The sequence below is a fragment of the Vitis riparia genome, chromosome 6, assembly GCF_004353265.1.
Source record: "Vitis riparia cultivar Riparia Gloire de Montpellier isolate 1030 chromosome 6, EGFV_Vit.rip_1.0, whole genome shotgun sequence".
In the NCBI taxonomy this organism is placed as follows: Eukaryota; Viridiplantae; Streptophyta; class Magnoliopsida; order Vitales; family Vitaceae; genus Vitis; species Vitis riparia.
In genome coordinates, this window is record NC_048436.1 from 15,358,649 (window position 1) to 15,381,385 (window position 22,737).

General features: G+C 36.9%; 2 protein-coding genes across 2 annotated transcripts; both read right to left on the bottom strand.

Moving 5' to 3' along the window:
• Positions 1 to 290: 290 nt before the first annotated feature.
• On the bottom strand, positions 291 to 6,142 carry LOC117916740 (ERBB-3 BINDING PROTEIN 1-like). The gene is made up of 10 exons (XM_034832901.1): positions 6,010 to 6,142; positions 5,801 to 5,920; positions 5,559 to 5,643; positions 5,249 to 5,398; positions 4,998 to 5,151; positions 1,764 to 1,979; positions 1,516 to 1,652; positions 1,323 to 1,414; positions 783 to 965; positions 291 to 637 (listed from the first exon to the last, which is right to left on the bottom strand). Exons 2-10 carry the CDS (start codon positions 5,889 to 5,891, stop codon positions 570 to 572), a joined length of 1,176 nt encoding a protein of 391 aa, XP_034688792.1. The 5' UTR covers positions 5,892 to 5,920; positions 6,010 to 6,142; the 3' UTR covers positions 291 to 569.
• Positions 6,143 to 6,927: 785 nt separating this feature from the next.
• Positions 6,928 to 22,228, bottom strand: LOC117916534 (clathrin heavy chain 2). The gene is made up of 30 exons (XM_034832616.1): positions 21,936 to 22,228; positions 21,568 to 21,772; positions 19,609 to 19,697; positions 19,416 to 19,494; positions 19,123 to 19,250; positions 18,216 to 18,314; positions 17,995 to 18,103; positions 17,625 to 17,704; positions 17,316 to 17,543; positions 17,165 to 17,230; positions 14,888 to 15,004; positions 14,486 to 14,683; positions 14,127 to 14,243; positions 13,868 to 13,927; positions 13,522 to 13,608; positions 13,094 to 13,177; positions 12,874 to 13,008; positions 12,248 to 12,310; positions 12,067 to 12,171; positions 11,874 to 11,986; positions 11,534 to 11,786; positions 11,264 to 11,400; positions 10,899 to 11,177; positions 9,799 to 10,801; positions 8,984 to 9,469; positions 8,683 to 8,853; positions 8,408 to 8,593; positions 7,933 to 8,055; positions 7,735 to 7,845; positions 6,928 to 7,552 (listed from the first exon to the last, which is right to left on the bottom strand). The coding sequence occupies exons 1-30, from the start codon at positions 21,978 to 21,980 to the stop codon at positions 7,391 to 7,393; spliced, it is 5,118 nt and encodes a 1,705-aa protein (XP_034688507.1). The 5' UTR covers positions 21,981 to 22,228; the 3' UTR covers positions 6,928 to 7,390.
• Between the last annotated feature and the right edge of the window lie 509 nt (positions 22,229 to 22,737).

Below are 22,737 nucleotides of genomic sequence, written 5' to 3' on the forward strand. Positions count from 1 at the left end.
TAAAGATTTCTAAAAGACAAAAATTTGTTTGTTTAGAAGATGCATTCAAATGAAAATTAGACTGCCAACAACAAAAATTAAGCATTAAAATGCTTGTATGTCTCAAATTTACTATTTTTGTTCGTGATTTTTGTGATTAAGAAAATTTGATAATCAAAACCAAGTGGCATTTCCATATATTTATTTTTATTTATTTCTCAGATTTTTATTTTTATTTTTCGTGAGATTAATTGGGTATCCATTTGATTTTGAAGTTGGGAACCCAATTTTCAACAAAAACAACATTCATTACATCTTGAACATGTATTTTGAAGCCTGAAAAATATTTATGCATCTCTTTGTTTCACACTGTGTGTGGACAATTTGGAAAGTTAAGAGGAACAAGTATTGGAATGGGGAAAGGATGCGTATGTGCATTATATTACATCAACCCCAACCCCAACCCCAGCCCCCACACACACACACACCAGAACCCCCAACAGAGCTTCATGTCAGGGTTCTCCTTCTAGGAACCTTTTTAACTGCAAGTCTGCAACCAGCCAAAACAAGCTCTGAGAATGGAAAATTCCTCATTCTTGAGATGCTGCATCCATGGGTTCGGCTTCGCCTGAATTCTCTGTTTTGTCACCTTTCTTACCTGCAAAAATTATAATGCTAAGACCCCGGTAGTAAATAGTGACATAGCAGTTCCTGAAAAGAGAGGAGATCCCATTGCAGTGGAGAATTCTACTCCTCCTTCCTGACAGGATTATCTAAATCTAAATTGTCATATTTCAGCCTACCTTTCTTCTTTTTCCCACCACCTTTCTTCTTTGTCTTTGTCCCAAGTGCCAACCAAGCCTTGATTTCAGGGTCATTGTCTATTGTCTTGGTGGGCCGCAGCTCCTGCAAAGGATGGGATGTGATCCTGTCCGACCCATTTGGCATTAACAGAACTGTGAATTTAATATGGGCAACAAAATCACCTGCACACAACAAACATGTATGTGAAGAGGAAACCCAGTAAAAAAAAATACAATCCAATAACAGGGAAAACCACAAAGGCACCAATCTACATCACTGAAAAACAAAAGAGAGAGAGGGAGAACAGAACTCATGCTGCAAGATAAAGTGTGCCTTACTAAGAGAACTTGAATGACAGGATCATTTATCAACAAAGTACAAATGTTCATGCATAAAACAATAGTGAAGTTTTCTTCAACGATTTCTTAACAAGCACAAAAATGCAGCCTCTTTGACAGTACAGTGCGGATGCACATCCAGCGAGTCTGGATTACATCATGGATTTAGTACAAAGTTAATATTATTTACACGAGGCTTACCAGGCTTCTCATGGAGAACAGGGTATGGCTGCAAAAGATCATGGTTCACACATTCCACTAGACCCAGACGAGCCCTCTTCTCTTCCAAAGCCCTATAAGGAAGACAGAATGATACAATGCAAGGTCTGAAAAGCAATAGTTTAAATTGAGAGACAAATGGAGACCTTTTGAAATAGTGAAAAAGCCAGTATACCTGGCTGTAAATGGCATGATGGGGAACTTTTGATTTATTTCACTGAAGATAAACCTTGACGACTTCATTTTCAAGTGATAATTTTTGTCCACTGCTCTTTTATATATGGTTGTTTGCCGCTCATCCAACAGCCTAGGCTGCAATAGTTTTTTTTTTTTCCACGGATTATACAATGGCCATAAGATTAACAACAGTCAATTACAAAATCATACTGGGCTAAAACATCATGCATTCATGTCCAAACTTACTTTTCCATCACCAGAGCTGATGACTATATCAACTGCATAAACTTCATTCTCTTCAAATTCTGCATCATCAACTCGGGTTTCACCACTGGGCACACTCAATACAACCTTGTTCCCATCAATCACAAACTGTTTTAGTTGGTGACTGAGAACACCTTCAACAATCTTGCAGTCATAGGCAGCAGCCACCTTCTGAATAGCATCTGTTACTTCCTTGTTCTGCCACAACCACAAAACTTAGTGAACAAAATAAAGAGAAAAATTGAAAGTAAACACATGCATAAATTCTAATGACCAACCATTTGATAATCGTGTAAAAGTTATATAGAAATAGTATCATAACAAACATAAACAATGAGACATTTGAAAGGACTTGTAGAAAATTTGTGAGCAAGTACAATGGGCCCATTGAGGTAATAGAATTTGCCATCGGCTATAAAAGATTTAATGTCACGTAAGAGCATTGCAAAAAAGAAAAAGAAAATGAATGTGGAAAGAAACGGCTGGATATGGTGTATTTGATTTGACACTACTAAATCAAAATGCCTAAGATATATTGAGAAATGAAGGCAACGTGATCTACCACTTATAGTTGTTAAAGCTTCACAGGCCATGTTCAAGGCACTGAAATATCATATTTTATCAAACTGATTTGATTCAAATCCTAATTTGGGTCCATAGTGAGAAATTCAACTGCAAATATAGCCCACACGTTTGGATTCTTTTAACCCCACTTTACAGTGCTTTAGCAATTTAGACCCCAAATTTTGAATTTAGTTGTTATGGATTAATGCCTCGAGTAAATAAAGGCATTGATGATAACAACTGTCATATATTTCATCCTCTAAATTGTTAATTGATAGTTTGACTTCAATGTATACAGCAAAACTGTATTCCATGCAAATAATACATACTGAAAATCTACAAAAACATGATTCAGACTCATACACATCACAGTGGGAATTTAACAATACTGCCAGGAAAAAGCTGAGTTTATATAATAAGTATACGGCTCTACATTGGTAATTATGTACGCTACAGCAAGTAATTCCAGATCAGAAAGACAGAATATGAATCAACAAATTCACCAAAGCGGAGCCAAGTGTGATCCTGGAAATAGAGAAAAAGGGAATCAATAAAGCATCGATCATCTTGGTAAAATTGCCAACTCAAACACTAACACACGTAATATGGCAGCCAATGACGATCAACTCCTCAGAACGAAGTCAAGAAATCCCAGTGGTATCTTCCTATTCTATTAGCACACAAATAAGTAAATGCAAAATAGAAGCAACTTATCAAAATAGGGAACTCATTGATAAACACATCTCATGATAATATTTTTGTGACCTGATATAACTTCATCTTGAGTCTTTAATTTTCTTGTATCAGCCAACTTGAATATTAGTCTGAAAAAGTAACACACCATTTGGGTATCCTGCTTGGTGTACAATCTTATGCACAAACAACAACATTTACAAACCAGGAGCTCTTGGGCAATGACTCAAGGGACAAGGGGTTGGGATGGAGATATGAGAGGTTCTAGGTCCAATCCTAACAGGAACACAGGAAACAGTGAAAACAGGAAACAAAATAAAAAAGGTTAGTGAAGTATTTGGAGAAAAAATTAGTTAGATTAGATTGATATTGATGCACTTGAGGAAAATAACATTTTTTCTAGATGTCTACTATTAACATCTCTCTCATTTTCCTATGACGGTAAAAAAAAATTTAAAAAGAATAGTTTCAGAAACCTTCATTGTGTGTTAATGTTGTGGTTGTTAATTTGTGACACTATCATGTATTGTTTTTCTAATTAATCTCCCATTTCCCCATGAGGGGAAAAAAAACAAAGAATAGTGAAGTAACCATCATTGTGTTTTAATGCTATAGTTATTAATTTCCAAACAGTACCCATGCATTTTTTTTCTTTTTATTGTGTATCACATAATATCATGTATAATAAGTTTTCTTATAAAACAAAAACTAAATAGAAAAAAATAGGCATACATGCATATATATATTGGAAGAATGAAGATAAGCAATACATAATTAATTATATGAAAAATAGTAAGATCAAGAGTTAAAACATAGACACTCATGAATATCATACATAAAAATAAAAATAAAAAATTATAAACTCCAAAGCTTGGACAATATTTTTTGTCCCTTGCTGGGCCTTAAACCTAAAATCTCCCACATCCCCACCTCAACCCTTGCCAAATTCAATTTAGCAAATAACATTTTAATGCATAAATTCATTATAAAATCCACAACAATAAATTTTTTAACTTTTAGTTATAGTTCTTAGTCCCAACCAATCATATAAATTTGTATATATTGTTGGCATGAATTTGCTTATGGGTCCACTTCAAAGTTCTAACTTTCTAAGCTCATCATTTTTGTCTTGCTTAAAGGAAAGAGACAAAAAAGACTTAAGAAAGAAAAATCAATATATTAAACAAAAGTTTTCATTCACTAACATATTCAAAATCAACACTAAATTCTTTACAAGAATAAATTCATTTACAAGCTTCCATAGGAGTCTTGGACAACAAGTGCATAATTTCCATTATAGATTATTTTACCCCTTTTCCCTCTTATCATCAATTTCTAACTTTATGGCATATTTTAAACAATTAATATTATATCGTGTATCAGATATGCATTGTAAGATACAATTAAGATAAAATACATATCATTTTACATTATATCTTACCCTTATATCAGATCTTTTTTCTTTGATAGGTTACCCCTATATCATATCATGACTCATGAGCTGTAAGCCTTTAACAACTATACATAACAATGTTTTATATATATATATATACACAATCCATTCATCATACAAAGGGAGCTAAAAATGGTGATGAAGATGCTGAAAAAGAAGATAAAATGTTAAAAGGAGACATGATACTTTTGTTTAAATAACACGATGAACATGTGACAGATACAGTTAAATGAGATGATACAACCACTGAACAAAAATCAGGATCCAGAAAGCATAAAGGTATTGGTCCACTTCTGATGAATGCCCACCTTCTCTCATGTATTTATCAATTCATATGCACCTAAAACATTATGGAGGGAACCTGAAGTTGGGGTGTGAATAAAGCTTCCCATCTACTAATACGATAAATAAACTAATTCATAAGTAAGACAAACCACAATACCTGATTCATAAATATTGTAAAACAAGAAAAGATGAAATAATTTAAGCACAGCACTATGAATTACCTTCCTTCCAGGCCTCAGAAGTCTCAATGCAACTTCAGCAGCAGTGTTTGCTGCTGCAATAACATCAGCTGCTCTACCTGTCACTGGCCCATCTTGGAGAACATGAGTATGGGCTACTACTGCAATAAACCCATCTATGTGACATCCCATATCGCTGCAACCAACCCGAAAAAACCAGAAAGGACCTTTATTTTTCATACTTACAGGTTTTTTTTCTCTACCTTGAACAGTTACAAGCACAAGAAACTTACATCTTTAATATATCACCTGCTTCCAACAATGTCTCATCACTTGACAGTGGTGAGAAGTGACAAACAGTGTTGTTTACTGAAATGCAAGTCGGAAATGCAACACCCCTCTCGATCTTCTTCTTGACATTTTTGTATACATTCCCAGTTTGCCTACAGCCACAACCAAATCACTTAAGTAGCATCAAAACCCATATCAAATCCCACCAAATAAACACAAACTAATGCCAAACAAAAGAAGATACATTATCTCTTTAACTCAAAAACAAAAATTATGCTTCAGAAAAACAAAATTTATCATATCATATCATACTCTCTGATGAATGCATCGCCCTTTTCGCATACGTCTACAATCTTGGCTTTCGGTTTGCATTCCGACAGCACCACCTGCAAGGCCTCTGCAATTTTTTTTTCCCGAAAATTTAACCAAACCCATAAAGAAAAAACAGCTCCTCCAAGAAATCACAAAATGAAATATCAAGCACCCGTATTGGAAGTGAATTCAACGTTCCCAAAACACAAAAAATCCAAACAGAAAGAAAGAGAAATACTAACTGTTGACAATTTCAGCAGCGGTTTTATACTTGGTAACAACCTCAGGCGAGGTGAGATCCAACTCTCTCTCTTCTCGTTCATCGTCCGACATATTCACCAAAGCTACAAATACCCAAGAACCTGCAACAGTAACAACAAGAACATATATTCAGCAAAAGCCAAGGCCGAAATTAGAAATGAAAAAATGAAAAATGAAAATGAAAACATACCAAGTAATTCGAAGAATGGACAAAAGCAAAGGAAAGGATCAAAAGGGTAGGGTTGAGCTAGGGTTTAAAGAGATGGGGAGGCCTGGACTTTTGATTCTTTCAAGCCACTCTGGGTATATATGGGTTTGTGGGACTCTTCGGTGGGATTTTCTACAATTAGGGCTTTAAGGTTTCTTCAAGTGGTAAGGCTTACCGTAAATGTGGATTGCGTTACAGACGATCTAGCAATAATGGGTCCCACTTCCGATGATTGTAATTGTGGGAGAATGATTGTGATCGTCGTAGCCGTAGATTTGGGTCCATTGCTAAGTAAAGGGTGGCGATTCGGAAATCGTTCTTCATTTTTTCTTTTTTCCTTTTTTTTTTTCTTTTTTTTGCTTTTTAAGGTGAAAGAGAAAGTGAATATCGAGAATGAAACCTACAAATATCGTTATTGAACATAAAGACCATTAGATTGTTACGAGACTTTCATTGTTCCGCAACCCTTCCCGTACGATTACTATATATAGAAAACTTATATACTAGGCCATGTTCAAATTTTATTCCATTAATAACGATTAATTTTTCCCAATTGTGACATCTTTTGGTTCAACCAATAAACCTTAGCTTGGTGTCATGAAAGAAATTTTTTTTTTCTTTTTTTTCAAGTACTTCAAATTCACTCTTTCTCTAAGGCAAATAAGAGTCATTCGTTCTTGGCTGTAAATCAAGGGTTTCTGATTTACAGAGCAAGGGGGTGTTTTTATAGCAAATATGCCTCTGTTTTTATTCAATGCTTCAGAAAACATCAGTAATCGAACATTTCGACAAAAACAAGAATCAAACCGAAAGGAATTAGCAATCAGAAACAGTGTTCTTTTAAATCCAGAATTATATTAGCAAAAAAAATAAAAATAAAAACAAAACAAAAGGCAAAGGTTATGAGAACTGAAATTTTATAACCTCCCAGAACGAAGGGGAAACCACCAAATGAGTTTAAAAAAGGGAAAACAAACAAAGAGTTTAATCAACAAACTACAATAACCTATACACGTGGCAACCTCGCCACTACCAGGAGCAAAATTACCACGATGATCTCTTTTCAGTTAACCAGCACTATTGGATTATATCAATATCACCCCCAGATCAAATGGAGATCAGTTGGACGCAGTCTAATCTGCTCGGCGTCAACTACAAAAGAAGGGGTAAGAAAACAAAAAGCCTCCTATGAAAGGAATATTAAGACAATTTGTCCACAATCCTACAAGAAAATTCCGCTGGATTCCATTCCCCGGGTCACCACAGAAGTTTAACTTCGCCCTCAGCACGACGAGGAAATTCCAAAAAATTTCCAGCTCCATTAGAGGGTTTCCCACAATCACCGATTCATGACAACCATAGATCAATAGGAGCCCATTGGTGGCATGCCGAAAGGTGGCATTGGAGGCATTCCCATCCCGCCCATTGGTGGTGGAGCAGCAAAACCACCGCCCATCCCTGCACCACCCATTCCTGGCATTGGTGGAGCGGGCAAAGCAAGAGGCAGTAACTGTGCATACATATTCTGCATACAACAAAGAAGCATCAGCATCAACTCCTTGTCTTATATATTCTTGAAAATTCAAAGAACAAAATGGTACAAACCAGTGCAGTTTTGGCCAGTCCATGGCATGAACCAAGAGAATTAAATCATTCTAGAAGAAAGCAATAATTACAAAATGGCATGAGAAATTCTCACAACCATACCTGTTGTTTCACAACATCCTTCTCCTCCTCCTCTTTAGCTTTTGTCTCTTTAAGAGCCTCAATTCTGTCCTTGACAAGGTCATCTACTTTGCCCGTGTACTCACGAATAAACTATGAAAAAAAATGAACAGTGATTGAGAGAAAATGAAGACGATTTGAAAGCAATCAAATAGAACAAGGGTGAAACAAATAGTTTACCTGTAAGAGATATGGGAAGGCAAAGTCGATCATATTGTTCATCCATGCAAGCTCAAGGACAACGTCTGGCCGAATTAAATCGTAACAGACAAAGAGGCATGATGCAAAACACTCTTTCTTTTTCTGCATACACATTAAGCAGAAATGAACACACTTCTCAAGGGTTTAAAAAGATTTATCAAACACATCTAGCATGTGGGCTGGAAGAAAGGTGAAAATAGACAAAATCATTTTGGGAGCAGCACATGCCTAACAAATGCATTACCAAATTAAAATTTAGGTTCCGTAGAAAAAAAGCAAGAACCCAGGGAAATTTAAAAGGAAATGAGAAACGGTTCCTGCATCTTGGACAAGTAAAGTCTTGCTCCAGAGTAATAAAAATTAGAAAATTTATAAAGGAACATTCACACTATTTAGCATTTGATGATGATTATCTCAATTTCAGCTTTTATAGACAAGTGTATATGACTCATACCTGCTCAATGAAATAAACAAGCAACTCCTCTGCAAGTTCACGATCCCCAGACTGAGAGCATGTCTCCATCGCATCTTTGTATAGGTTATCTTTCTTTGACAATGCAATGGATTGTTTCCATCTACCTGCTTTCTTATAAATATAAGCAGCAATACGCCTCATCTCCAGAAGCTCATGTTTCTCAACCTTCTGTCCACACGCATCACTAGATCTTATGTACATGTTCTGCTTATGAAGCCTACCAACATTAACAAAATAAATTCAATCTCTCTCACCTTCTGTGCAAGGCCTATCTGGTCAAAGTTATCATGCATATCTATTGATTCCCGAAGTCTATCATAGTCCTCCTCCTCTACATAAATACCATTTAATGCTTCATTTACCGCAGCCACATTAGTACTCTGAACAGCAACCATATAGGGCTTCACAAGATGAAGGTGACCAGCCTGAAACCCAAAGAGATCATAAGCATAAGATACCATTGACAAAACCATTTTTAAACTTTTAATCATTTGTTCCCACTAAAAGAAGCACACAGCAATATCCATCACATAAAGAGTAAGCAAACATGCAGACCTTTCGCATTATGTCAACAACCCGAGTGTGGTCCACACGAAGAGCAAGCACATTAAGGAGATCATTAATAAGATCAGGATGTTCCTGCAGGTAGAAGTGCACGGCCTTGTAGTAGAGCTCCACATTTGCAACTTTGACTGCAACATCTTTGAATTGCATGTGATCCCATGCTTCTGGGGAGTGGTTCATTATGGTGGTTGCAGCATTGTCAAACTCATCATATTGAATATACAGATAAGTAAGCTCCTTCCAGTGCTGCTGCTCATCACACGCTCGTATGAGTTTGGGAATGTTTAGGCGGGTTGAGAATAGTTTAATGTGCTCCATAAGCTTCTCAGGACGATATCTGGCATAAAGGACACCCAACTCAGTAAAGATGCCCATATGTGCACGTTCCAATCCCAATCCACTCTCCATGAGAGATATGAGCTCATTAAAGCATCCCCTGTTCTGGTAATAGTCACTGACTTCTTCCAAATCATCCACCTAGAATCATAAAATATCCAAGATCAAAGAGGATTCAAACAGGACTAGGATTCTAAATAGAGAAATATACTGAGGTTATAAATGAATAGCTAGCTGTATTTTTTTTTAATAATAATAATATAAAATAAAAAAAAGCAATAAAGAAAGAGAAGACCAGCTACAAGGTTCCCAACCGTTTAATTAGAAATCTTGTTTAGTTTTTTTTGAAAAACCAAAACCATAGGGAATGAGGACAGAGCTACAAAACCCTAACATTCCACTTCCAAATCCATACAAAAAGAGCCAACAGAAGACTATTATAGAAAAAAAAATGATAAAAGAACCTCCACCTGTATGATGATGTTGAGCCCACATATCTGAGCCAAGCGAAATTCCTCAGCATCAACACAGGCAAAGCAAACTTCCTTCCATGTTTTTGAGCTGTTGGCTTTCCGAGCTGCATCAACTGCACCTTGGAATTGTCTTAGCTTCACAAGCGTACAAGCCAGTTTAGCCCAGTTAGAAATAAATGCAAATATGATCTTTGCTGCCTCATATAAGGCTTCATCATACAAGCGATCACCAACATTTTGGAGATTAGCAACATTAGGCATAAGAATGAACTCCTCAATGTCACCCAGCCTATCAATCTTAGCATATGCATAAATGAGTTCACTGTCGACCTTGGGCTCTTTGGTTTTCTGCCTAACCATCAGGAGATACCTCACCAAGTCATGGTATACATTTGCATTCTCAGCAGCCCGTATGACATCTAAGAATTGGGTGGCATCGTCCGCACGAATAAAGGATTCAATTGCATCACTCACTAGCCCCTCTTTTAGCTGGGCCTTAGCTACCTGGCTCCAGACAGCATCTTCTTCAACACGGAATGCAAACTCTACAGCTCGTTCAATGCTCTGAATGTTATCCAATAGAACATTCACAGCCTGAACATTCAAGTTGAACTTTTTGAAAATGGCAAATGCTTCCTCATACAATTGTGCTTCAACAGCCACATCCCCAACAGCAGGTCCATCAAAGTTGTCTAGTCTATTAATATAATCCATAACTCGTGATGGATCAGCCTTGATAGCTGTAAGGATAAGCAGATTTTGAAGATTAAAGTTTCCACTAAATGCAGAATTCTGAAGCACAATCTTCTCAAGAAGCTCAATAAGCTCATGCGGAAGATCAGCAGTCATAAAAGCTTTAACAGCTGCTGAAACTTGCTCTGGACTCTTGCTTTCAGGCAAAGCAGTAGATACAACTTGATCAATTAGTTGCCTTCTATACTCGTTATCGGGACTAAGAACTTTCTCCCAGAGGTCAGCATCCATCCTTTCCACCACATATCTAATAACAAAAAAAAGGGAAAAAATAATAGGTCAATAAAAATCTGCAGGCTTTATGTGAAGCAAAGACTTCTTAACCATCAGCATGATAAACAAACCTGGCCTGCAGTTTGAACAAAGAGTTTTTATTTGTAACATTGATAAGTTCATCATCACACTGTCCTCTGCGGTAAGCAACAACTGCAAGAGTGGGATCCCTTTTCTCACAATATTTTCCCACAACACGTGAATCATAATATGGGTTAGTAGTGAGAAAATGTTCTGGATTGTTGTTGCTGTCTATGATGATTTTACCCAGAGCATTATGAACATGCACATCCTGGCTACCCTCACTCACAAGATGCTCCAAGAACTGAGTGAGTAAACGGAGACGATTTCTGCAAACAAAACAAAAAATGATAAAACGAAAGCAATAAGAATTAAAAATATTAATGGAAACGGTACACAGGTAAAAACAATGCACCTTTTCTCACATTCCTCCACGAGGGGCTCAACAGGAAGAAGAGACCGAACTGAAAGAATGAGACCTTTAATGAAATCTTCAGGGCATTCATCATCTAGAAGTTGCCCAACAACTAGAGGAGCATTTCCCGGATTTACCTATCAATTAAAGACAAAAGAAAATACATGGTTCATCTTCTGCAGACATGGACTCAGTGCAATTAAAATAATGAAACATCTTCATTTGGAAAAATAAATATATTAATTAAATAACTCCTTACAGTAATTGTACCTTTTGAACATAACCTTCAATATACCGGAGCATATTATTAGTATATAAGTAATGGGTGAGATCTGGAACAAAACCAAAACGATCACAGACATTAATCAGTGGGCGTGCATCAGGAAGCTTGGTTTCCATCAGAAAATTCTTTGTCTTCTCGGCATCATAAAAGTTTGATTCCCGAGTCACACGTTCGACCTCCTTAATTTGTCCAGTTTTAGCAGCTGCCTCAATGTATTTGAAGTGGATAGCAGGGTCCTCACTGTCTCAAAATGAAGGTGAAAAATAAGAAAATATACAAAAAATGCTTAAAATTAAAGTCAGATTTTTCTTTTATTAAAAGAAATACCTGGAGCTCAAATATGACCCCAAGAAAAAGTATAATCCTTCATAAGACTTGAACTGCTCAAACAGTTTTATACATGCCTCAACACCCAACTGTTCAGAATACTCCTTGGCAGTCTGCACAAATGACTTAGTGAGCCACAATTTTTTATGAATGTGGAATAATCAATAATCACATATACAAAACACTATTTTACCTGCACAATTATCTGAAGATTGGCACGAAGATTGACAAGTAGAAGGTCTTTCATACACTCAAGAGCCCATTCTCTTGAAAGAGTTCCAAAGAACTCAACAAGAGCCTGAAATATACCATATAGTTAGAAAAAAATACTACATTCAAATAGAACAAGTTATGCAACACTTTGAGCATCTAACCTGTGGCTCAATGGCATGTGTGTTCACAATGACACGTTTGATATCAGGCAATTCAGTATAATGCTGCATAAGAGATGAATCATTTAATCCAAGAAACAATCAAAGGTCTGTGAAATAAAGTTCATCAATTACACTGTACAGTGGCTAGGACCCTTTGGGATATCGTCTTTGCCTTATTTGGGGTTCAGTGGGTGTTTCCAGAGAAGGTTAAAGAGGCGTTGTTCTGTTGGCGGGGTCCTTTTGTGGGCAAAAAGAGGAAGAAGATTTGGAAGACCATTCCGTTATGTATATTTTGGACGGTGTGGAAAGAAAGAAATAGGCTAGCCTTTAGAGGGGGTTTCTTGGCTATTCAGACTCTCAAGAAGTCTTTTGTAAGTAGTCTGTGGAGTTGAGCTAAGTTGTATAGGGGAGAGGAGTCCTCTTCGCTTATAGGCTTCTTGGAGTGGGTTGCGACCCCATAAGGGCTGGTGAGGTGTTTTTGTTTTTGGCTCTTTGGCCTTGCGGCTGCTTTGTATACTTTCCTGTATGCGGTGCGGCCTTTCGGCCTTCTCTAATATATTTTCTGCTGTTGCTTATCAAAAAAAAAAAATAAAGTTCATCAATCAGATAGTGAGAAACCATTATACCTGAAGGGCTCGCACATAAAGACCAGCTTTTTCACAGAGCTGTGCAATACGTGGGCGATCATAGTGACTAAACATACCATTAGCTAATATAGCATCTGCGACATTTGGAAATGTAACCAGATTGATTTCCAAAACCTTAGTTTGAATAGAGCAGAATTATTAGGAAGCAGAACTAAAGAAACTATATAAAAATTCATTTAGGAAAAAAAAATAGATCGACCTTAGTTTGAAGGAACCCATGCTCAGGTAAATTTGGCTTCAGTACGTCCAACAAAAAGGCTGTTGCTTCACGAATCAGATTCCTCTGGACAATAACAGAAAACCCAAAATGCCACAGAATATGGAGTATTAATTCTAGTTCATGCTAACAAGGAAAAAAAAAAACCCTTCTAGGCAGGTGATTTGAATATGATGAGACACACAGACAAGAAAGGTGTAAATAATGCTTCAAAGTTCAGAGCTATTAAACTGTATGTGACACACATACAGTCTAGGCAGGTGATTTGAATATGATGAAACACACGGATAAGAAAGGTGCAAATAATGCTTCAAAGTTCAGAGCCATTAGACTGTATGTTTTCCAAAGGATGAAATTGGTGACTTTTGTACCTAAACTTGACAACATAAAAAGGAAAACATTCATTCAACCTGAAGGAATAGATCTGTTATTGTATTGTAATCAACCGGGCAACCTCCTTCCATTTGAGACATCATTAAAGCAAAATTAACTGCCCCCTGCCATCCAAAAAATGTGAATTATCCTCCATCAGCAAGTGATTTCAACTGGAGTCCAACTTCAGAAGAATGGAGTGTATGAGAAGAGACAAGCAATCCACAAGAATCAGAACCAGTTTATAAACAGGTATTTGAAATCTTAAAAAAACCCAGTCTTATTTCCATGCCAAAGCCTGCGGAACCACTCATGATGGACAAAAGGCACTAGTAGACAAGAAAACATTGCCTCAAGCATTAATCTTAATAAGAATGCAAATACCTGGGGATCTGACCGCAAAATTGTTTGGAGTAGGAACAAATAATCAGGCGTATATCCAACCTGCATGGATGAAAAATCAGAAGTACAAAGACCATTCAAAGAATAGCAATAAAAAATAATGATAAGGGCATAGATAGTATATGCATTGTGCTATATAATATGATAAAATTCCCAAACTACTATGATTTAGTAATAGATTTTGACAGAAAATAATCTTAAAAAGATTTAGGTAATTGAAAGAATACAAAAATATATATACCTGCTTGGAGTATATTAGAATTTTATCGAACTCCCTCCTCTCAGCAAATGCTGCAACAACTTTTGGAGTGGCCCTAGCTTTGATATATATTTTCAGTGCAAGGTCATTATCCACCGTCTACAATGTTAGCAATTACAACATCAGAAAGACCAAAAGGAAGGGAAACACAAATCAAACAGAGCATGAAAAAACTATTAGACCATACTCCTTTCCAAGTAGGACAGATTTGAATTGAACAATTATTGCACAAGAAAGGAGTAGATTAAGGACAGGGTTTTTTGGTAAAACAATCTAACACCAAAAACAAAGCACAAAGATTGACCTAAAATTTCAAACTGACCAAGATTTCATAATCAAACCTTAACAAGATCTCCAAGCTCCTCACTGCATTCAAGCTTGTCCTCTGCCAACCAATTCTCTAAGAGATTCTTTTTATTCTGATTTACAACAAGGCGTGACAATTCCAGTGATTCGAAAGCATTGAGTTTTCCTCTGGTTAACAGAGTACCAAAGTACTGCAACAGAGGTGGTGTCTGTCCAGCTTGCACAGGGACACTCTGCAAAAAATGAACAAAAACAGATGACAATCTTGTGTTTTCCCAATTTATTATAAATAAGTAAAAATGATAGCAAACTCTTCAATTCTCATAAAGCATCCTGCCCTGAAATTAAATGAGAACATAAGTTCAACTTCATAAGGAAGCATCTGAGAATTGTCAGATATTAGGAAAATACATAAACAAGCCAACCAAATGATATACCTGAAATTTAGCAACAGTATCAGGAGTACGCAGGAGTCCCTGTGGAGATTCTGCAGCAAGCTCCGCAGCTTCCTTATACTTTGTCTGAGCAAACAGTTCTTGGAACCGCTGGACAACCTGAGAAATAACCAAGATCACAAATGAGCAGGTTTTTAATATGCAATGAAACTCACTGCAATTCAAGAGGCCTTCCTAGGAAATGGACCAAAATTGTAAATTACACCAGCAACTTTTGTATGTATATGAACATTCAGAAGGTAAACTGACCATAATACACCAAATGAAATATCAAGAGCTTCAATTCCATCTAAAGTTAAAACGTTCACTTGGCCTGTGGCTAACATTCGATACTCAATTACTAATGATTTGTTCCAGTGAAAGCAGCGTTATAAAGCCCTTAACAGTGTACAATGTGTTTCTGAAATGAGCCATTGAGTCATCTATTCCTCCACTAGTCAGCTATAATAGAGTTACATAACAGATTTTTATAGATGTTGCTCTGGCATGGTACCCCATAGAGAGGTAGCAGATATTTTGGTTAATGTTTTTCATAGATTTAGCGGCAAAGACAGGAATAAGGCTATTTGGCATGTCACAATTCTTTCTTTACTATGAATGACTTGGTTGGAGAGATGTTATATTCTTTGAGGATAGATGGAGGACTTCAGAGTGAGTTTAGGGATGCTTTCATACCTACTAGAACAACTTGCTAAAGAATTCCCAGGCAGCTCACTGAATGTAGTAATTTTGGATCCAGAACCTGCTTGCTCTGAGAAGAGGAGGTTCGCATTATGAGTGGGTTCCTACCACCTCAGACTGATTGGAGTTCCATTTTGATGGACGTTCTCAGGGGCATCCTTGAACATGAATAAAATGAGTTTTCAAGATCATAAAGGTGTAGTTGTTAGAGCTTTCTTAATATCAACTGGAATGGTATCAGCTATAGAGGCTGAGGCACACCTTTGCAAGAAGGCTTGACTCAGGCTTACTCCTTGGGTTTCCGCAAGTTTTCCTGTAGCAGGTGATTCAGTGATAGTTTTATTTCTTGGGTTTAGGTTTGGAACATTTTCTGTTGAGAGAGAAGTGGATACAGATGGTTTTGCAAACCACATGTATGGATTTACCTTCCAATTTTGTTTTTAATCTTTTTGATACAACAGTTGCAAATTTAACATGAGGTGGCTAAGTTAACTTGTGATATACCAAGTTATAACTCAAAAACATGGAGAACTATATACAATTTTTAACAATCAAAAAACATGGTTTAGTTTAGTATTTGTTTTCAAACTCTACCAAACTGAGTTGAATCCATGGCAAAATTGTGAGTTAATTTGTCAAATTTTATAACAGTGTGTTTCTGGCTATATCTGTAGGAGGTCAGCCATGCTAGATGGTGAAGTATCAATAGTTTGAGAGGAGAGTTAAGTAGGAGTGAGAGGCAAAAGAGGATTGGAGAAAGTGATGTGGAAACCAGAAGAGAACCCAGGAGATCAACAAAATCCTTCTCCTTTTGTTTGGCAGAAAATAAAGTCTTTTTATAATGCTCCAAATCACATTAATGGATTCATGATGATATGGAAGCTTTTGAAGATAACACATGTCAAAAAGGCATAATGGTCAAACCCTCCCTCTCATTCCAAGTGAGATGATTCAATGTATGTTAATCCAACCTCAACAAACCCCCTATTATAGCCACCTAACCCTCAAACCAATCGAAAGTATTCATTGATGAGAAGACCAATTCTACTATTGAGATGCACAAAGTCCATTTTGGACCCCCCAGGCTCTACTCCCGACTCAGATAAGCATATTAGCATCAGGATGTTGTGTCAAGAATGACATCTTTGAGGGGGATATAAGAGATCATTTGATCACAAGTATTTTAGAGGAAATTTCCTTCTTATAATATGAGGGAAACAATCACCCTTGTAGTGCCATCTTTAAGGAAAGACCAGGTATGTGCAGGATATATGTTCTATGGGCATCCGAGCAACTTAGGGATATGTTTGGAGATACATGTCTATGTTTGCAATACTATGACATAGGAGCTATGAAGGGCAAGGTGCGTAACATGTCACGTAAGTGGAGAGTGGTCTTGAGCATAAACTACAATGTACTAAGACACATGGCATTCTATAACCAGCTGTGTCATGATGAAGCTTACATGATGTATATTAGACATGTGGTACACTATGATTGATCAATGTGGATTTTACAAAATAGGACATCAACATGGTGGTTTTTAATATAAGAAATCAAAATAATGGTTAAATTTACCAGGTTTTCTGCACCAGGAAGGTTTCCTCTTTTGGCAAGATTAACGGCAAGCTCCAAGTTATTCAACTGCAAAATATCAAATAACATTTTAAAAAACAAAGTTTTTTTTTCCTCCAGTAATCAAAGAAAGAGGAGGAAAAACAAATTGTACCTGGCCACTAACAAAAGGCACAATTGTTGCTTCATTTACAGTAGCAAGCAAAACCTGCCCTCGCCTATTAATGGCATAAAAACCTCCAATTGAGGAAGCTTCTGCTGTCAAAAATATCGGGTCTGGACTAATTCGGTTTCTGTAAACTGCAGTAGCCGTCTCTAGGTCATACACGAATAGAAGTCCAAGCTTTGTTATCACATATATCAAACCATACTTTTGGGATACCTGTCACATAAAACATTAGGAGCTTAGACGGTAGTTAACCTATCTAGAACCTGATAATGAAGAAGAATGCTGTATTTATACCTGCATTGACACAGGAAAGTCATCTGCAAAATCCGGAGGAAAGAACAGATCTGCTTGTTTCTTAGTGAATCCAGGTTTGCCTGATCAAAAGTTCCAAAATATCAGTACCAGAAAGATTTCACTTAAACCACAAGATGATGGAAGATGACAAAAGAAGAGTCCAACTTTAAGAAGTACTTGCAAGTGGGATACTTGTAGTCCAGAAAGAAATGAAAGCATGCCCATGGCAACCCAACAAAAAATATGAAGATAAGAAAATATAAATGTTACCCTCAATTGAACTATGCATGTACATGGAAGGGGATTTTTGTATATTTTTCATGTAGGCATGCAGGAAAATGGCAAATATGACAGAGAAGGTAAAGTGAACCTGGCTGGGCCCCAAGTTCAATAACATGTAGCTTTGATGTAATTTGTCCAGCATTGGTGGTCTTTGAGGCAAAACATATTAGCGTTGAGGGATTCTCATTCCCCAATACCTGTTTAGAACATTGAAATAAATATCAAACTACACTTTGAATAGCAAAACAAACCATATATTCAAAATTAGAACCATGAAAATGAAAACTGGAGTGAAGGAAAGAATCTCACTTTAAACGAGGCAAATGATGCAGCATGTGCTTCAAGGGCCTGACTACGTTGCTGATCCACTGAGAAAAGCTGCATATTCCCTTTGACGAGTTGTGGCCTCTACAACCACAATTTTAAGATGGAACATATATCATTGTTAAAAAATCAATTTGACGCTGTTGTTAGGCTACATGCAATGCTCATTGAAAAAGCAGGTCCTATGCATCTAAATGCTCCACCGACAATAGTTTAACAGTGGCAGAAATTTACAGGAGTACACTATGTATGACATGAGAATTTTAAAATTCATTGTAGCAGCAGACTTGATAGGGAATGGGGGACAAAATGCCGAAATAATGATATGTGACTGTTATTAGGGGCACGCACAATCATCGAATCGTTCATTTAAATGATTATGTATCACATCAAAATCTTGACAAAATAAGAAAGAATCAAACCATTCAAAAAGAGAAGAATTTATTGGAAGACAGTATGCTATTTCCTGCTATCATGTGTTATAAGGAAATAGTGTGAAAACTTGGTACAGCTACTCAGAAACAGCACTACTTCAATTATCTTTTACCGATATTTCCAAAACTCTGCATAAAAAGAGCATACATATTTATGCTATTCAATACAGGGATATGTAAAAAATGTTTATCATATATCAATACAGACATGGCCGGTGTGCATTTCCAATTTCTTTGAGTCACAATATCAAGCATCCCATATCCATGCTCAGGCATTTACACTCAACAATTGTATCCTTGTTTATAGCTAAAATGTAGACTTTTTTTTTTGTGGATAGTCATAGCTAAAATGCAGACTTATATTCAATTAATAGTTTGATCTAACACATGTATACAAAGTAGCAAGACAGAAGTCATAAAAGTCTTTGAAATAGGGGTAAAAATTGCACAAAGCGTACCTCAGGTGAACCAGGTGCAATCCCAATCAAAACCAACCACTTTTCAGAAGGATCGCAACGATAGTTGATTATTTGATTATTTACCAGATTTGCAGTTCGCTCAAACATCTTCACAGGCTCAGAATCACCTACACATAAGATGCAATGAGAACATTAAATGCCAAACAAATTAAAAACAAAAATACTACAAAAGCTTATTCTTGAAATAGTAACTAACAAATAAAGCAATAAAATTCCATATGTAAAATAAAGAAAGCAAAATGTTGATTCAGGGAGTTATAGAGGTTCCCTGCCTTCAATGGACCAATGAAATACTGATGTTTGTGTAACCAGGCCCAGCATCTTAGGGGTAATCCACTTCCAAAAGACAACCTATCCAAACAGCAAGGAACAGGAGTGAGCAGAACTTAGTCAAGATTAAAAAATAATAATAATAGAAAAGTACATTCAATCTATTGAAAGCATTTAAGGAGGGCAGGTCATCACCTGCTCAGGCATCTGATATGATTTCATCTTTGCTTTCATTTCAATGTTGAATATTTGTAAATGATCCTGAGTAGTTCCAGGGAGTTGAGCTTCAAATTGAATTTCAAAATTCATCAGCCAGGTAGTATGCATAAGCATTAAAACCCTCATAATGCAACAAATTGATGCAATTACTAAATTATAACATTATACACCAACTCTGCTTTAAAACCACTAATCACAGTTTTCTTTTTTTTTCTTATAAGCACATAAGAGTATATATATATATGACTATAAAAAGGATGCCAAGCTAAAGTGGCAAACACAATATATTGGATGTATACAAATGAGAAACAAAAAAATCAGCTATAGTAATTACAAAACCACTTTAAGAAGAAGAGCTCACTCAGTCTATAAAATATAATAAAGAGGTTGGGCCTTCCTACCCGTCTCCTAAAAGGAACCCTTGAGACCACGTATACATATTAGTTATGAGGGAATCCTTGAGGGCTTGGATAGTGCATTGTTCTCCTTCAAAAGTTCTTTGATTTCACTCCTTCCAAATTATCCATAAAAGGCAAAGAGGGGTTGTTCTCCAAACCTTCCCCCTTTTCCTACCCATAAAGCTACCATGTCATCCCTCCAACAAATCCTTAATAGAAAAGAAAGAACCCACGAAATGCCAAAGGAGAAGAGAGTCATAACTCTCTAGCTACCCCACAATGGATGAGAAGATAATCCACCGATTCATCCACATCTTTATACATACAACAAAAACCTGTCAAAACCCATCCTCTCCTCTTGAGCTGCTCCATAGTTAGAATCCAGCCCCAAGTCGCTTCCCAAGCAAAAAAACCCACTTTAGTGGGAGCCCAAAAATCCCAAATTATCTTTGAAGGGAAAGTCACTTCACCCCCATCTTCCAACGCATTGTAGAAAGACCTTATGAAGAACACCTCATTCTTGCTAGCTTTCCAAACCATTTTATCCTCCTCTTCTCTAAATCTACCAAACTCACTAAGTTTTAGAAAAAAAAATTATTTACAACATCCCATTCCCAATCATGAAAGTTTCTTGAAAAGCAAGGGCTCCAAGTGACCATTCCTCATTCTACCTCCTGAACATCATCCACCCATGCCTCCTTAGCAATAGCAAAAGTGAATAAAGAAGGAAAAGTATCCTTCAAGAGCATATCATCACACCACACGTCATGCCAAAATTTGATTCTTCTTCCATTGCCCACCTCAAATCTTGTTTTTGCTTTAAAAGTTCCCCATACTTTTCTAATTGACTTCCACAATCCAACTCCATGGGCTTCTCTCCCTTCCCGAGAGCACCAACCTCCCAGCTCTTCACCAAATTTTCCAGAAAAAGTTTTCTCCGTAGCATGTCCCTTTATGAGGTAAATCTCGGACACCATTTACCCAAGCTTTGTTGATAGTGAATAGTAAAACCACTAATCACAGTTACAGCAGACATGGAACCACATCAAACTTGTTGCCTGAATTCAATGTCTCAACCAGACACCAAACTTGCAACAATACAAATCAGGAAGTGACCATGAAGCCATAAAAAACAACAGATAAAATTACAAATTTACACCTCATACCTAGCCAAAACATACATCAAACAGAAAAACACAAATAGCAAACTGTAGACATGAGGCAAGTAAACAGCTTCGCAAGTGGACTTCGATCACGTTTAAGAGGTAAGGGTCGACGCATGCATTTCTGAGAAGATTCCAGAACAAATGCTAAACAGAGTGATTATAACGTTCCATATGTCAAATCCAGAAACAAAACAAGGAGAAATGCCAATATATGCCACTTCAGAAACATGACTTGAAGCTCATCACATGGGACCAAAAAAGGAACCGCAAATGATGAGAATTGACAAGGATTTCTCTACGATGGACTGATATAAACATTAAGGGCATACCTTCAGTACTCAAAAACTATGAATGCAAGTAAGAATCCCTACCTTTGAGAGCAAGAATTCTGGAATTGGGGTTCATCAAAGCCGAATCTGCAGTGATAGGCCTCCGCAAAGGCTGCATAGGCATACTCATGTCGATGATAACAACACTGTTCTGCGGCGCCGTCTCCCTAACACAAATATACTTATCCGACTCCATGGTCACATGCGTAAATGTCATGAATTGCGGACTAATTCCGATACTAGACAACTGCAATTCCACCGAACCAAACAGAATAATCAACACCAAAATTATCCACTAAAAAACAACTAACTCAACAATGATCTGTAACACAGATCCAGAACAATCCAAGATCTACTACGAACTGAAGTGAATTTAAACAATAACGAACAAATCGAGCTCCAGAACTTACCGTCAAGGCCTCCTTCATGCTGATTGGAGCATTTGCGGCCGCCATGGTGACCTGGATCGGAGCTCCGACACAAGAGACCGACCGAAGATCAAAGCCCTAAGCGCTTCGGTTTTCACCACTACGCGATCTGAAGCAACGACCAGAGATAGAAAGTCAATAAAGAGAGTGATATCGGAGAACAGATCGCCGGCGGTGGTGCCGGCGGTCAAAGTCTGGTCTCACAGGAAGAAAGAGATCTGGAGATCTCAAGGACACAGGAGAAAAATATCGAAAGTGAAGAGGGTCGTCTCTTCCCCAGCCTATTTTTACTTGCTTGTGTTCACTCTATGAAATTAGTGAATCCCTATGTTGTACCTTTCCGATTGAATGCGTTTAATTTACCTGATTGCCCTTCTTAATCTACCCATCCTGCTTGATTCTCAAGGAAAGTCTAGTGCTAATAACGACTTATTTCTACACTGCACGAAGCCGCTTGTACCTTTGAGGAAGACACGTGGCTCGCATAAGAGATTCTAGATTTTGACTGCAGCACACACGCTGTGAGTTTTTATAGTGCGTGGGTCCATATGGGCCGGATGTGTAGAAAAAGGCCCATTGGGCTATGAATAGAATTATCATTAATTTGTTGTCCTTTTTTTTATAAGGTGACGTTGTTTTTATAAAGGCTACTTTTTCGAAAAAAATGGAGAGAAAATACGAAAGAAATAAAATAAATAAGAAAAATGAAAGAAAATAAAATTTAAATTAAATATAAATAAATTATTTTTACTAACTTCTTTGAATTTATTTCACTCATTTTTCT